Source organism: Schistocerca americana, chromosome 5 (genome assembly GCF_021461395.2).
Source record: "Schistocerca americana isolate TAMUIC-IGC-003095 chromosome 5, iqSchAmer2.1, whole genome shotgun sequence".
Lineage (NCBI taxonomy): Eukaryota > Metazoa > Arthropoda > Insecta > Orthoptera > Acrididae > Schistocerca > Schistocerca americana.
This window is the reverse complement of record NC_060123.1, coordinates 300,603,948-300,621,086: the sequence shown is the minus strand read 5'-3', so window position 1 is coordinate 300,621,086 and position 17,139 is coordinate 300,603,948. Positions and strand designations below refer to the sequence as shown.

Below are 17,139 nucleotides of genomic sequence, written 5' to 3'. Positions count from 1 at the left end.
ATATTCAAATAACCGTCCCCTTGATACACATCAAGCAGACTCATTTCTTTTTTACAAATGTCATAAGTTCGGTATTCAATTCCTTTAGAGATGTAGCAATAGACAAAACTGTAAATAATGTACAGGATGATTATAATTAAAGTTAAACATCCAAACCGCTATAGAAATAACACCACTGGTCAGAATGACGGCAAATTGCAATGGAATATTATCGGAGTAGGGGGGAAAACATATGGCAGAAGAAAAATAAATAGTTATAAAATGTAGCAATAGATGGTGCTGTAAGAATCTTAATTTAATGGAGGTCGGGAACAAATGACAAATGAATCATACGACAATGCCTAAGGTGTACATCTGATATTAAACAAACTGTACTACTCAGTGTGCATGGGTGTACAGATGTGATACTGTTAATTACTTAAGCCCCTCCACCACAGCAATGTCATATCACATCAGATGGTAATAATCGATTTCTAATTGTCCTGAGGCCAAAAACCATATAAAAAGCATCAATCACATCAGTTTTCAATTGTCCTGAGGCCAAAAACCACATAAAAAGCATCGATCAAAATCAAATCGGATTATTAATTTCTGTGTGACTGGCACAAAACATGTTCAATGTGCTGTCCACCGTTTTCCGCACCTAGTTAAAATCGAGAAACTGCATGTTCCACAACTGATTGAAGTGTTTCCGGGGGTCACGTTCAGAATGTGTTGCGCAACATGTGCCTTTAATACAGCTAAGTTTGCAATCAGAACACTGAACACAGCCAGAAGTCACATGGATTAAGATCAGGTGATCGGGACGGTCAGGCTGTAGGGAAATGGCAGCTGATAATTCTAGCATTTCCGAAATTGTGTTTTTCAGCAGCTGCTTAACTGGATTTGCAATTTGACGAGCTGCGTCATCTTGCATACAAATGATCCCATCATCGCATCCACATTGCTGGAGAGCTGGTATGACATGGTTGTGCAAAAGAAATTCGTAGCGCTTACCTCTGATGGTACAGGTAGCAGGAACGGAAGCACCTCTCTCTTCAAAAAATATGGCCCTATGATAAATTATGCCATAAAACAGCACCACACAGTGACCCTTTCAGGATGAAGTGGTACTGGTTGATTTGAATGTGGATTTTCCATTGCCCATATTTTAAATTTCTGTGTATTGACATATCTATCAGATGGAAGTGGGCTTCGTCTGTCCACAAAATCTTCCACTTCCATGCGAGGAAGAAATTCTAAAGCAAAAGTCTCTCTTGCTGGCAGGTCAACAGCAAACAACTCGTGCACATGGGTAATTTTGAATGGAAAGCAAAGAAGGATGTTTCGTAGGATTTTACGCACTGTGCTCACGGGTATGTCCAATGTTCGGGCAATTCGTGCACTACATGTTTGCACACCACCACTTGTCTCCTCCTGCACTGCTGTGGCCACTGCTTCCACTGACGTCGAATCAATTCGTTTCCTCCCTCTACCAGGTTGCGCACCAAAAGAACCTGTCTTTTCAAATTTCCGAATCATTTTCTAAAAACCCACAGCAGTCATCGGACTAAAGCCTTTTTTCAAACCCTTCAGCTTTAAAGCAGAGCACAATCCTGCATTGAGACAGTCATGACGAAAACTTCAATGTGTCGTGCACATGACGGGTGTTTTCATTTACGTATTCTGACACATACAGCGCCATCTATTGATCAATTTTCTTCTGCCATACGTTTTCCCCCCCTCTCCCTGATAATATTCCATTGCAATTTGATGTCATTCTGACTGGTGGTGTTGTTTCTACAGCATTTTGAAAGTTTAACTTCAATTATAATCACGCTGTTTTTATATCACAGAATTATTGATTGGTTTTCTGTTAGTTGTTTCTACATACAGTTCTGGACATTAAAGACCAATTTTCAAGCCTGAGCAAGTGTTGATGAGGTAAAGTATAATTTTCAAAATCTTGGAGGCACATACTGATGAGAATTCAAGCCAAGAAAAAATGATTTTGAGGTTTTAAATAATCCCACCAATCTTGGACTTTATGTCATTGCAAGTCTTGAACAGAAATAAATCAGTAAGTTAACATAAAAGAGAAATAAAACTGTCCTCAACATGAAAGGCGATTTTCAAATTTCCGAATCATTTTCTCCAGACCCACAGCACTCACAGGAGTTCCAATCTTTGAAGGAACTTATATTGAGTCCTATAGTTTCATGTGGACTCTAAATCAAAGAGTAATTTGGGACTTTCCAGCTTAGCATATCACTGCCAGCGGTGAAAGAAGCCAGAGAGGAAAGAAAAAATCCTCCTATGAACTAGGGATCAAACCCACAGAGTGTATATGCAGACAAGAAAAATAATTATGAATTTTTCCAACATTTCTTGGTTAAAAATATACTTTATCCAGGTGAAAATACACTCTTTCCCAGATGAAAATTCAGTGTATCCCTGGTGAAAGTACAGTGTTTCCACATTAAGTGAAAATATACTTTCCCATGGAGATGTAAAGCTTATCAATTCTGTGAATGGTAAAGGTTTTACTCACTGGGATAGAACTTCCCAACGCTAAGAAACGAAACCGAGCAAATAAAAACGCATCATGGAAAGATCTTCAATGTGCATCAACATAGACACTGCATATTTTTGTAGTACAAAACTATAAATATGAATTCCACTAAAGAGAGCATGGTAGCTTCCGAAGCACTGAAATCGAGATTGTGATGTGATTTTATATCAGCCAGTCATAGCTCATTTCACATGACAGCAGATATTCAGAACATAGGACATGTGATGTAGTCAGCCAATAGCAACATCACTGTTACGTAGCGCAAACACACAAATAGGGAAAGTCAATGTTTTGAATTAACATACATACAGGATAGCTACAAGAAAAGCCAAGCTTTCACATACAATACTGGTCATAATTTTTTTTTTCCAATGATTGGACTAGGCAAGATCCTAAGAGCACAACTTAAATTGCAGCAGCTGAATATTTCTGTCAAGCACAATTAATACTCACTCTGCTGTGTCCCGAACACTTTGTAGGTTCCCTGGCTGAATAAATGTTTCTTTGAGCACTTCAACTTTTCCGTAGAAAACCCAATTACGTGAGAAATTGCTCAAGAAATCACCTCACACTTTTTTAAGGATAATTATACTTTCTGCCACCATTATTGCATAATTTTTGATCTACGAGAAAATTAAAATAAATATGCAAAACTAACCTTGAGCTTGGTCTCTTTTAACATGTGTTACCCTTTAAGACATATCAAACAGTTTTGCCCATAAAATTTTAAATAATGACATAAATGGCTTGTCTTCTGGGCCCCAAATTTTTCTAAGTAGTTGGTCCTCAAAAGGGTTAAGTTTAGAATCAGATTCAAATGCTCCGTGATTCACGAAATTTTTTTGAGTTTGATTCAAATACTCTGTGATTTAAGATATTTATCACACATTCTCACACGTAACATTATTCATCTTACATGAAAGGAAATTTAATTTCAGAGTAACAGTTCTCAAACAACGATTCACAATATTTTCCTGGGACCTAGTAGGAATGTAAACAGTTGTGACATCACAGTCATCGAAAGCAGTTGTTGTTAGGAAGTATTGCATAGTCTTTTTTGTAAAGCCTTTGATACATTTTGCTGTCAGCAGACGTTTGTGTGTGCATTGTGTTTTGCTGTTGTAAATGGCACATTTTCTTTGCAACTGAAGTTTTATTTTGGTGTTATTCTCTCGTTTGTTTTATTGCTGCAGTATTATTCTGCAGTAGCCTGCTAAAGTGAAATTCTTTGTTAGAGTATCAGTTCTTATAAGTTAAAATTACAAAAATTTAACTAAAAACTAAAACAATGAAGAATTCCCAGAGTTCTAAAAAAATCCTGGGTTTTTCCTGGATGAAAATATTCCTGGGTTTTTCCGAGATTTCCCAGTTGCCCTGAAGAAGGAAAATACTTTATTATTCCTCATAAAAAATTACTTTAGCTCAGAAATGGACAAATAAGCCCAGTAACAAAATCTTTGACCACATGGCCTTGCTGCACTAATAGTGCAAACTGCTGAAAGCAAGGGGGAAACTACAGCTGTTACTCCTCCTGATGACATGCAACTCTAGTGTATGGTTAAATGATGATAGTGCCCTCTCGAGTAAAATATTCTGAGAGTTAAATAGCCTCCTGTTTGGGTCTCCAGGTGGGAACTATTCAGAAGGAAGTCGTTATCAGGAAAAACAAAACTGACACCTACACATCAGACCATAGAATGTAAGATCCCTTAATTGGGTACGTAGGTTGCACAATTTGAAATGCGAAATGGATAGGTTGACATAAATATAGGGGCAATTACTGAAGTTCGGTGGCAGAATAAACAGGACTTATGGTCAGCCGAGTACAGGATCATAAAAACAAAATATAAGAGAGGTAACACAGCAGTAGGTCCAATAATGAATAAGAAAATAGGATTGGGGATAAGCTACTATTAGCAGCATTGTGAACATGTTATTGTAGCCAAGATAAATTCAAAGCCAACAATCACCATAGTACTAGAAGTTTATATGCCAACTAACTCTGCAGATGATAAAGAAATTGAAAGAATGTAGGAAGAGCCAAATTAAATTATTGAGATAGGCAAGGGCAAGAAAAACAATTGTGAGAGAGTGACTGAAATTCATTAGCAGGATGAGGATGGGAAGGAAAAATAGTGGGAGAATGTCGACTGAGAGGAAAGGAATACAGGGGGAAGCCACCTTCTTGAATTTTGCACAGAGCGTAATTTAATCATCCTTAGCACTTGGTTTAAGAATTATGAAAGAACTGTGTGTTCATGGAAGAGACCTGGAGACACTGAAAGGTTTCAGATTCACTATATAATTATTACGTGCTCAAGAAGAGATTTCCCAAGGCACATGTACACTCTGACCATAATTTATTGATTATGAACTGTAAGTTAAAAATGAAGAACTGGCAAAAAGGTAGGAAATTAAGGAGATTGGACCAAGCTAAGTTGAAAGAACCAGAGATTGTTGAGAGTTTCAAAGGGAACTTTGCGCAACAACTGACTGAAATAGAGAAAAGTAATATGGAAGGAAAAAAATGGGTAGCTTTGAGAGATGAAATAGTGAAGGCTGCAGACGATCAAATAGGTAAACAAACAGAGCCTAATAAAAACCCTTGAATATCACACGAGATACTGAATTTAACAGATGAAAGGACAAAGTGCAGAAATTGAAGCAGGCGAAAGGGAATAAAAACCTCTATGAAATGATACTAACAGAATATGCAAAGTGGCTAAGCACGAGGAGCTAGAGTACAAATGTGTGCCATCAACTGTCAGCACATACAGTGCTAGTAACATTTCGTAAACTAGTTTATTTTAACACCAGTTTTTACAAATGTGTACCACATGCACGGTTTTATCATCTGATGTATGACGCGACACTGATGTGTCTGCTCCTGTGAGTTAAGTTCCTACGTGTTCAGGACTGTGTAACAGTGCACCATATACAGTGACACTAAAGCATCACATACAGTGATGCTAAATTAATGTATGTTAAGTATGTGAAGATGACAATTAAAGTTTGCAAAATCTAGTCATTCACATATGTATTTCATGTGCTATCGGCTAAATAAAACTCATTCAACCAGAGTATTATATTGTTGTCAAATGTAAGTATACAGCATCATGCATAACTAGAGGAAATATAGATACCACCAACAGGAAAGTTAAAGAGACCTTTGGAGAAAGGAGAGGCAGCTGTACGAATATCAAGAGATCAGATGGAAAACCAGAACTAAGTACAGAAGAGAAAGCTGAAAGATGGAAGGAGTATTTCGAGGAGCTATACAAGGGAAATGAACTTAAAGGCAATATTTCAGAAAGGTAAGAGGAGATAGATAAAAGACGAGATGGGAGATGTGAGAATTTGACGAAGCATTGAAAGACCTATGGCCCCTGGAGTATATGACATTCCCTCAGAACTGCTGGTACCCTCGGGAGGGCCAGGCCTGACTAAGCTATTCCATCAGGTGTGCAAGATACACGAGACAGGGTCGAAATGCTCAGGCTTCAAGAAGAATGTAATAATTCTAGTTACAAAGAAAGCAGGAGCTGGCAACTGTGAATATTGCCAAACTATCAGTTTAATAAGTCATGGTTACAAAATATTGACACTAATCATTTCCAGAACAACGGAAAAACTGGTACAAGCTGACCTCAGGGAAGATCAGTTGGGTTCCAGAGAAAGGTTGGAATACACAAGGCAATACTGACCCTACAACTTATTGTAGAAAATAGGTTAAGGAAAAGCAAACCTATGTTTACAGAATTTATAGATTCAGACAAAGCTTTTGACAATGTTGATTGGAATCTACTTTTTTAAATTTCTGATGGTAGCAAGGACACCAAACAGGGAGCAAAAGGTTATTTACAACTTGTACAGAAACCAGACAGCAGTTACAACAGTTGAAGGGCATGAAAGGGAAGCAGTGGTTGAGAATGGAATGGAGACAGTGTTGTAGTCTATCCACAATGTCATTCAATCTGTACATTGAGCAAGTTATGAAGGAAAGCAAGGAGAAATTTGGAAAGGAATTAAAGTTCAGGGAGAAGAAATAAAAACCTTGCGGTTTGCTGACGATACTACAATTCTGTCAGAGGCATCAAAGGACTTTGAAGTGCAGTTGAACAGAATGGACAGTATCTTGAAAGGATGATATAATTTACACATGAACAAAATCAAAATAAGGGTAATGGACTGTAGTTGAATTAAATCAAATGATACTAAAGGAACTAGATTACAAAACAGACACTACAAGTAGTAGATTAGTTTTGCTATTTGGCCAGTAAAATAATTTCATGGTCGAAGTAGAGACGTTATAAAATGCAGACTGCAATGGGAACAAAAATGTTTCTGAAAAAGAGAAATTTGTTAATTTCAAGTATAAATTTATGTGTCAGGAAGTCCTTTCTGAAGGCATTTGTCTAGAGTTTAGCCTTGTGCAGAATGACACTTGCGGCATAACTTGACTAAAAGAATGGGATTGGTCGATAGGACACATTCTGACACATTAGGGAATCATCAGTTTAGTACTGGAACGAAACGTGGGCAGTAAAACTTGCAGAGGTGGACCCAAAGACAAGTACAGTAAGCAGTTTCAAATGGCTGTGGGTTGCATAGTTATTCGGAGATGAAATGCACAGATTTCACTGGCTTGTGCATGCCCAATGCCGGAATGATAAATATGCCACTATCCCGGATGACCACAGTGAGACTGAATGGGCCTGCTGTAGTTGCGGCTGCATAACTCGTTAAATAAGCATATAAATGGAGCACAGACAAATGAGTAATAATTCAAACGAGGATTCAGGCTGTAAAAGGGGAAATCCATTAACATGTGCAACTTTAACAAAGGGCAGGTTATTATTGTCTGGTGCCTGGGAACGAGTCTCTAGCATAATGCAAAGCTGGGCAGCTGTTCACATCCAACTATAATGAACGTCTAGGGAAAGTTGTTGAAAATGGTGAAACCACGAGTAGATGACAAGGTGTTGGTCATCCACACCTCATCACAGAACATGCAGATTCAAAGCTGTCTGCTGTGAAGAGGCCACGATATCAAGATTGGACTGCATATCAACATTGTCCGATGAATAACATTTATTGCTGCATCAGATCAAAGGTTGTGTCAGCTGCGCTGTCATACAGGCAAATGGATGCATGGAACAGGCACTGTCATCCAGGTACATAGCTGCATGGAACAGGCACTGTGCCATAGAAGCAGGCCAGTGATAATCCTTACATGCTCATTCCATTTCATATCACTTTGCAAAGTTACACCTAGATATTTAATTGAGCTGACTGTGCCACATAGCACACAACTAATGCTGTATTCCAACATCAGGATTGCTTTTCCCACTCATCTGCTTTGACTTACATTTTTCTACATTTAGAGCTAGCTGCCATTAATCCGAACACCTAGAAATTTTGTCTAAGCCATCTTGAATCCTGTTATAGTCACTCAATGATGACACCTTCCACTACATCACAGCATCATCATCAAAAAGCTGCAGATTGCTGCTCACCCTGTCCATCAGATCATTTCTGTATAAACAAAATAACAGCAGTTCTATTACACTTCCCTGGTGCACTCCTGTCTCTGATGAATACTGCCAATGAGCACAATGTACTGGGTCCTGTTACTATTATCTAGGTATCTATTTCATAAGGTCGCCCTTCATTAACACTTTATAGTGGGGTACTGTGCCAAATGCTTTTAAAATCTATGTTTATGCATAGGTTTCATCTGCTATAATGACTTTCTAAATCAGAGCCCCATACTATGCAAATTTTCACTACTGTACAGAATTTTTGTGTCACTCATTTTTATTTTAGATTTCAGCTATTAACATGGCAACTGCCACAACCTATTTCCATTTGTCATTTTTATGTCAGTGACATCATTACAATGTACTCTGATATTGTCTCTCCATAACTGCCCCACGAATTTGTCATTTTTATATCGTTATAATTTTAGCCATCTGTGCTATCTTGAGTTCTTTTTTATTACCATATTTACGCGAATAATCCGTGCAAATTTTTTTCCCAAATTTAAGAAAGAAAAACTGGAGTGCACAGATTAACTGTAATAAGATTGGTACTGCTTTGCCTCTAACAATAGATCCTCTCATACCGTAGCCCTCTTGTGGCCTCAGCTTGTGACATGTTGGTAGCATGTTAGCAGTGAAGTATTAACACCTTGTTAACTTGTTAATTATGGTTACAAGTTCTTGTTATTGCTCATTCACTCCTAAAGCAAAAAATATTGAAGTAGCAGAGAACATTGGAAAGCATGTAGCAGGAACAAAGTACGACTTGAGCGAGGGTTGTATTTGCAACTGGTGAAAAAACAAAATGCGACTTCAAGAAATGAACAATAATTGCTGGGCTTTTTGTGGCCAAAAAACAAAGCATCTCATCCTAAAAAAAAAAAAAAAAGGCTCTACAATTAAGTAGATGAAAAGCAAAAACACAGATGTATGGTGACTAGTGAAACGTGACAAAGATTGGCTTTAGCCAAAGAACTGGGCATCAGTAGTTTCAAAGCTAGGCAGGGCTGGCTATCAAGATTTTTCATTTGAAATACATCAGGCTTCTGGAGGAAAACTATCATCCCTCAATGGCTTCCAGGCAATTATGAGGAAAAAGTAGTGAATTTTTATCACTACTTGATAAATTTGTTCAGGCAACTTTCCTATATATTATCGCAAATTGGTAATACGGATCAAATGACAGTCTACTCTGAGATGCTGCTCGACAATACTGTGAACTGGAAATGGGAATAAAGTGTCATCACACTAACTGGCGACAACGAGAATCAAATATGTAGTGAGGTGGCCAATGAAAACAAAAAGCTCATGCTGAGTGGAAAGATCAAGTGGCCAGATTTGTGAGTGTGTGAAGCGTGCATTGGACTCCATTCCATTACCACTGGTGGAAAGATCCTTCAAAAAATGTGGTATCAATGCTCTACAGGAAGATGGCAATGACAACAATGTTTCTTCTGCTAGTGCTGATGATCAGAGTGATGATGAATACAACCATTATGTTAGAATATTTTTTTTTTTTTAAATAAAACACAAATTAAAGCCAATATTTCTTTTCTTTTGTTCCTTTCTCCCCACACATTTAATGTGCACAAATTATTTGATGGTGCAGATTATTTGTATACATATTCAGTACACCATTTGTCCTTCTACCTAAATAAAAATTTTATAATATTACAGCACAAAGGACACTGGCTGTGAGCGGGCATTGAGGCTTCAATTGGAATCAATGGGGAAAGTTGAAAATTTGTGCCAGACTGGGATCTGAACCCAGGTCTCCTGCTTACTATGCAGAAGCTCTAACCACTAAGCCATCTGGACACAGTGGTCACTACAACTGCACCAACTATGATAGCATGCCTCCTGTCAGACATATCCGAAAGAACAGGCACGATTTTGATCCAGCAACCATTATGCATTAACACACAGGAGTTACTGATTCTGGCTGCGAGTAGGCATTGACTGAAATCAACAGGGGAAGTTGAAAATTTGTGTTGGATCAGGATTCGAACCCAGGTCTCCTGCTTACTAGGCAGATGCTCTGACCACTAAGCCATCCAGACACAGAGGTCCTCCACTGATTTAAATCAATTCCCGCTCACAGCCAGTGTCTGTAATTCCTTTGTGTCTTAATTTATAATGTCTGCTAGATCAAAATGCTGTCTGTATAAAAGAACAGACACTATAAAAAAAACTGAGACGAGACGACCAATGTTCTCTTCAGTGCAGATGCACAACAGGATCGAACTCTTATGGGAATCGACGAAACGCTGTGAGCAATGAGGATAATAGGCAAGGGGCACTGCATTAGTAGTGCGTGGATAATATGAGAATTTGGGTCTCACAGGAGACATTAAAAATGGTCAGTCCATTTATGACCAGCTCACATCTAAACCACTGAACACATTTTGGTAAAACTTAGCATAGAGACAGCTTGAACATTGAGGAACAGCATAGGCTACTTTAGTAAGTGTGTAGTACAACATATTTACTGATTTGAAGAATGTAACATGAAATATGGAACAATAATTACTGTTTGAAAAAGTTATTTACTCTTTGACTTTGGAACTTTTATCATACTCATTTTTACTATTTGACTTTTGAACTTCTATAATATTCATGAAAATGCTTTTATTACTTGGTACGTTCAACATAATACGATTCAACTTAATGAATGCAATGCTTATATAATTCTCTACATGTTTAATCAATACTACCACACTCTTATCACTCACAACCCCATCACATTTTAGCCGCTGAGCATCACGTGCTGCTTTTAACTTCTTTGCAGCACATTCACTTGCACTAATAGCTATGGCCATGCAGTTAGCATAACAGTTCATGGGCGGATGTGGATTTTTTTTTTTTAACAGCACTTACTTAAAAAACACGCCTCGTATATATTTTGCATCCTTCTGTTGTTAACAGCCAACTGACAATGTGTCCCCCTATCTTAGACACATTTTTTTATATTCTGAAACGTAGCACTAAATAATTTTGTAAAAATCTTTTTAAACACCATTAATGTTGAAGGCAATTTCTGCCTTGCAACACTACATTTCAATGTCCTTCAGATCTGAAGATGAATGGAAACTGTCGAAACCATTTGTCTATTTTCCTATATACAGTTTTAGTTAATTATGATTTTACAAGAATCAGCATTCACTGAAATAACAGATTGCTGTCTCTACATGGACAGTGTGAGGTGACTACATACAGAAATTGGACAGTAGCTGGCTAGGCAATATGGTGTGATCTGACAAGTCATTACCTCTTTTTAAATGAGGAAAGGCATCTAGTGCTGTGACAACCCAATCAGACATTTCACCTACAGAGTGTGGAGGGTGTAATTCAGGCTGGACTTGTGCCCAGTCATTTGTATTACCATAAACATTAATCAGTACAATTTATTTCAACTTTCTTGGAGATCACGTGTCACTGTTTCTGCTACATCTGCATGATGATATGCTATTGACACTTTTGTCTTCCAAGATGACGACAGCAGCATTTACAGTGCTGCACACTTGTTCTGAGTTTGACAAACTCTCCATAATCCTATCATGCCCCAACTGGCTCACTAAATCAGAAGATCTTTACACCAAACAAATTGTCTGGAACTATTTGTAACAGTGGAAGAAAGACATCAGTCCACATGCCCGCTATCTAGTAGCTCTACACGATTCAATCATCGATGAGTGGTTTCAGCTGGATATGGCATATGTTAAGGAACTTGATGAACACTTCCTCACTAAAACTAGAGGTAGTGTTATATAGTCATCAGTGGTGATCTCTTATTTTCTGCGCAGTGTGCCGAGTTTCAAGTTAACACTTATGTTTCAGGTACATTATCCCTTATGAGACTCTTGATAAATTGTGTCAAATATTTGTGTCCCCTTACATACTGAATAAGAATATGCCAATAATTTCTACACAGTTATTACAATTTAGCATATGGTGGTCCAAAAATTTTGCTGTGCCTATCTTATTTTCTTTGTGCTAAAGGGCACTGTTACAGATGAGAGCACTTTCAATCACTGGTAACTCTTACAGAAAACTCTTCAAACAATTGGGCATACTGACAACAGTCTCACAGTTAAATTTAATCCCTTATGAAGGATGTTGTCAATAACAGTTCAAACACAACAGTCAAAGTCATAAACATAATACCATATTATTACATTATCCATCACTCACCCTTGGTGTTGCACAGGATGGGGTGAGGTATTAAGCCATAAAAGTTTTCACCATGCACCTGGTGATGTAATGAATTTAATAGAAAACAACATTAACTTCAAATATAAACTGAAATCAAATCTGTTTGGCAACTTCTACTAGCATGCTTCTCTCTTTGGATTCTCTAAGGACTGATGTGCTTTGATGAAAACTCCATGCCATAGGCTGAATTGTGTAAACTTTTCTTCAGAGTCCACAGCAGATGGACTCATTATCAGTTTGTTTAGTTTAGATACATGCATTTTACATTAACTACCTGTGAGATCTCCATTTGGAACACAAAATACACCCCTGTGTAAACACAATTCGTCAACATAATAGTAATGAAAACCATTAAAATCGAAATATCTTAATGGGTACCTGCAATAGTGGGACTTAAACCTGAATTTTTGTCTTCTGCGGCAACACCTTGTCAACTGTGCCAGTCAAGCATGCTTCACAACCTAACTCAGCACTTAATTGTCCTAGTACCTCTCTTTTGGAGAAAGGTAGAGGCAAAATCAAGCTATGAATCACATAAAGAGATGTTTGCAGATAGTTCAGCTGCTGCAGGATTGCTCTGGAAACTGTTGCAGATTTGATCTGTCAGGATATTCTATTACCATGTACATACAGCTCTACAACAGAAGATTTATTCCGGCCCATCTACACAAACAAAAATTTAACAGATATCATTTTTGTGTAGGAATGATGGTTCAGTAGTCTTTATGTAAAAGATGTGCACATACTATGTAAGTTGACAGGTGTTACGTCTTACTTTGCATGCTGTGTGGTTCTTTTGGAAACAGGAGCGAGGCACAGATGTTGTTCATGAACAGAGTATTCAGATATTAATTTATTCTACATCTAATATCAAATAGTACAAATAATACATAACTTTGTTGCTGTGTTTGCAGCACCAGTTGTTAACAATACATTTGAGCGTAGAAATATATAAAGATATAAAAAATTTATAAATCTGTCACTCTTCGAAACAATGTCTATTCAGAAGATGTCATGCCCTGGCCACTAATGAAAGTCTGTAAATGTTATTCAACTGGCAAACAAATAAAATGAGTGCATGAATATTCAAACTTAAATAAACATGTCGTTGTAGTTCTGGAGAGGGGATGCTTGGATCTCATTGGCAGCAGTATAATCATTCGTGGCAGCGCCCTTGTGCCACGGTGGCGGCTGCATAAAACAGTCGCGTAACTGGTGGCATGCGTAACTGAAAGTGCAGCTAACCAGATAAAGGCTAATACTGCAATTGCAGCAAGAACTAGTCACAAAAAGCTTTGTACTGACTAGCTGAAAAAACATACTGGGGCTCCAGAGGATTGCCATGGCATGTGTACTATTCTGAAACTTCCTGGTACATTAAAACTGCATGCTGCACCAAGGCACAAACACAGAACTTGGCCTCTTTTGAGCAGTGCTCCACTAACTGAACTATCCAGACAAGCACGACTCATGATCTACCATCACAGCTTCCCATCTGGCACACAGTATCAATCAGCCAGGAATTTTCGCACATCGAGGATGAGTCTAAACATGTGTGTGTGTTATGTAGTTTTATTTCTGTTTGTTTTCAAGCAGTCCACATCTGCAACACATGGGATTTGGCCAGACAAGAATGTGAAGCAAACCAATGAACTATATGGGTCATCAGGGGTGCTGTTATTATGCACCAGCTGTGATCCTAGAAAACTTTGTGTATCAACAGCAGGGCACAAATAACATCTTGATCCATTATTAACATGCTGCACTGTAATTATACAATTATGGCTTAAAGAAAATTAATGTCTCGTGAACTCAAAATTCTGTACACCATAAGTTACTTGCTGTTCTGCCTTTACATGATCCAGACATGCAGCAAAGAAGGAGCTCATACACAGTCAATTACATCTGTGATAATTAATTAATTGTTTATATTTTCAGAAACTGTTAAATTCAATCACATACATGGATATCTATATGAATTTTGCCGTTTCTTAGAGAAAAAGAGTTTGTTTTCATCTTTATTTCTCCCAAGCTCTATTTCAAAGATAATTATATACATAGGACATTATTGCATTCAAGAGAATATATTTATAACAAAAGCTTAGGACAAAAATTGCCTAAGTAAGAAATGTGTCAAATATTGGAGGTGCTGAACACAGTGATAAAGGCCGGTCAGAAGCATAGTCCAAACTGAGGATAAATTCACGTAAATGCAATGGTTACCATTCTTTTCACCAATAATGCCAATCAAGATTCCCATTCATACACTTCACTAGTTCTCAATTACAACAATGTTGCCTTTCCGAAACTATTTTCCGTGAATAAGACACTAATATCATTGCAAATTTTTTTTCTGTTTTTGTGTCACCACTGCTTCCCAACCGGACAAGCCTTGGAATTATTCAAAATTCACAATAAAGACTTACCTTGAATACAGGCAGAATTCTTAGTTGAATATTAGTGACTATATTATTAGGCAAGTGATGACGCACTGTCACACTGCCCACTAGTCGTGCACGACCAATGCCTAGATGTGGATGCACACTCAGTATATTTTCACTGTCAGTACTCCAGTGACCAGTTTTGCCATCTGGCGAGACCAAAGGCATTGAAAAACAGATTACATCCCCCAGTGTAAGGGTCCTCTGCAAGCATAAATAATACACATGATTAAACTGAAGAAGAACATGAAGAAGAAGAAGAAGAAGAACAACAACAAACAACAACAACAACAACAACAACAACAACTCAACTCCCTGAAATTGAGAAAAAATAAACACAAAAAACAGATGAAAAGAACCCCTCCATTCAAACTGGAAACAGTGTTATGGAGGATGTTTTGAAAATATTTGCTTAGTAACTATATTAAATGCCATGCTTACATAAATACATGTTAATGTGTGTTTGCAGATGGAGCCACGCACTTGAATTTTCTAAGCATTAAGTAGAATACACAGTGGAGTTGACTTTTAACTAGCGAAAAATTATTGCTTTGGTAATACTGATTGAAATGAAGTAAATGTTACTAATGTCAAGAACAGTATACCACATTTGTCAGCTACATTAACGCTGGAGAACTACATGTGTTTGTGAAAGAAAAAAAAATTGGAAAAGAAGTTTCAGCCAGAATTTACATGGTCTGTGATGCAATCCACACAACAGATTAGGAAGCAGATTCCCCCAAAGTGGTGTTATACAATGGTGTGTTCACACTATATGCAACCCAATGTGACCCGGACAACAAGAAGCACAGTTGTTGAGAAGTCTTCAAATAATATCATTTTTTCTTGGGCCAGTAAATGTGTTTTTAGTACAAAACAGTGTTCTCAGAATTCAAGGCTGTCATTAATGGATGCATAAAATCAACCAGGAGAGGATGACAATAGGGGAATTCCATCATTCGTACAGCACCTTGAGAAAAGATCATGGCAAATTCTGAAATTACTTCAAAATGAGTACAGGAACATTTGATTGTATAGTGCCATCTGCTTCAAGTAGATGACAGAAGAAAACCAAACGTTTCAGAAAGGTTATTACCACTGTTCGATAATTACACATTATTAAGTAGACAACACTTTTTACTATTAGCATTTTAACCATAGTTTACAATTTAGAAAATAGCTGTAAGTGAGTTGTAATACTGTTCATGATAGTTCACTGAAATTATCAAAGCATCCATTAGCTCGGGGGTTTGGAGAAACGCTTTTAGCATGAGGATTTTCATGACTGTTATAAGTCACTGTAGACTACTGTAATTCTTCCAAAAGAATCTGCAACATTTTAATACTACAGTTTCCTCTGATGTGCTACAGTTTCCTCATTATGCGCAGTAAAGTCAGTACAAAGTGATAGCTGTCATCTTGTGTCTCTAAATTTAAGAGTTGTTTCTGAATAAGCTTCAGCTTTTGTTTTTCTATGTTTAGCAGTTCTGTATTTGCACATTTCCTTTTTCTCTTCTGTCTGCCTGGCAAAGGAAAGAGTGGGGAAGAAGGCATTGAAATGATGACCTCTGAATTTTCCAACAGCCTTGAAGAGCTGGCTTCCAATGAACATATGCTGTTTTTGCCACCTGAAAAAATCTGTACATCTATAATGGCAGCCATTGACAATGTAGCATTGCCATGTAGAGAGAGGTTATGTTTCTGAAAGTAATATTATTTTTTATCTTGTATGGTGTAATATTGTCTTTCAGGAACACCAGTACTTCTTACCATGGCCAATTTGGTTGGCAAGCTGCCGTTGTTTCCAGAACAGTCTATGTGAATCATTTTCAGTTCATGGTGCATTTTTCCACTTTGTCTTCACTATCTCACTGGGAAGTGTAAGAAGCGAATACATGCATAATTAAGTACACTTTGTATGGAGTACAATTTCTTTTCTTAGTGCATTAACTGCAAATCCTGTGAAGATCCTTTGCATTGTTAATTCTGTTAATTTCATTTTTTCCAGACATTTGTTGGTCAGGCTCTCTCTCCATGCTCCGTCGCACTCATTTCGGATGGGTCTAACTAATTCCTCACAATGTGTACATGAAACGCTTGCAACAATACAGAAAATTCTGGGCCCTGCAAACCTGACTTCTCTTACTATACCGTAGCTTCAAATAGGTGCACAACACATGTATGCCAACCACAATTTACCAAATGCTATAGGGCCATTGATGGCACCACATTTGGGTTCACTGTTCCTTCTCATTCTGATACAAGGTACTGGAACTGATGATAACAGCAGATTAATAAAACTGACATTGGGAGTTATGGTAAGCAATAAGATGGTGGAACATTTAGGGTTAGCAATTTGTTCAATAATACATTGAACCTCCATAAAACTGGCCAC

At 37.6% G+C, this 17,139-nt stretch overlaps 1 protein-coding gene and 1 non-coding gene across 2 annotated transcripts in view; both read right to left on the bottom strand.

Moving 5' to 3' along the window:
* Positions 1-17,139, bottom strand: part of LOC124615603 (nuclear pore membrane glycoprotein 210-like) — a 262,491-nt gene that overhangs the window by 104,876 nt on the left and 140,476 nt on the right. Inside the window, exon 9 of the mRNA XM_047143596.1 lies at positions 14,730-14,948. Within this exon, the coding sequence (XP_046999552.1) occupies positions 14,730-14,948 (219 nt within the window). The remainder of the gene's footprint in view (positions 1-14,729; positions 14,949-17,139) is intronic.
* Trnat-agu lies at positions 9,837-9,909 on the bottom strand. Its single transcript has one exon. It is a non-coding gene; the product is annotated as a tRNA-Thr (tRNA).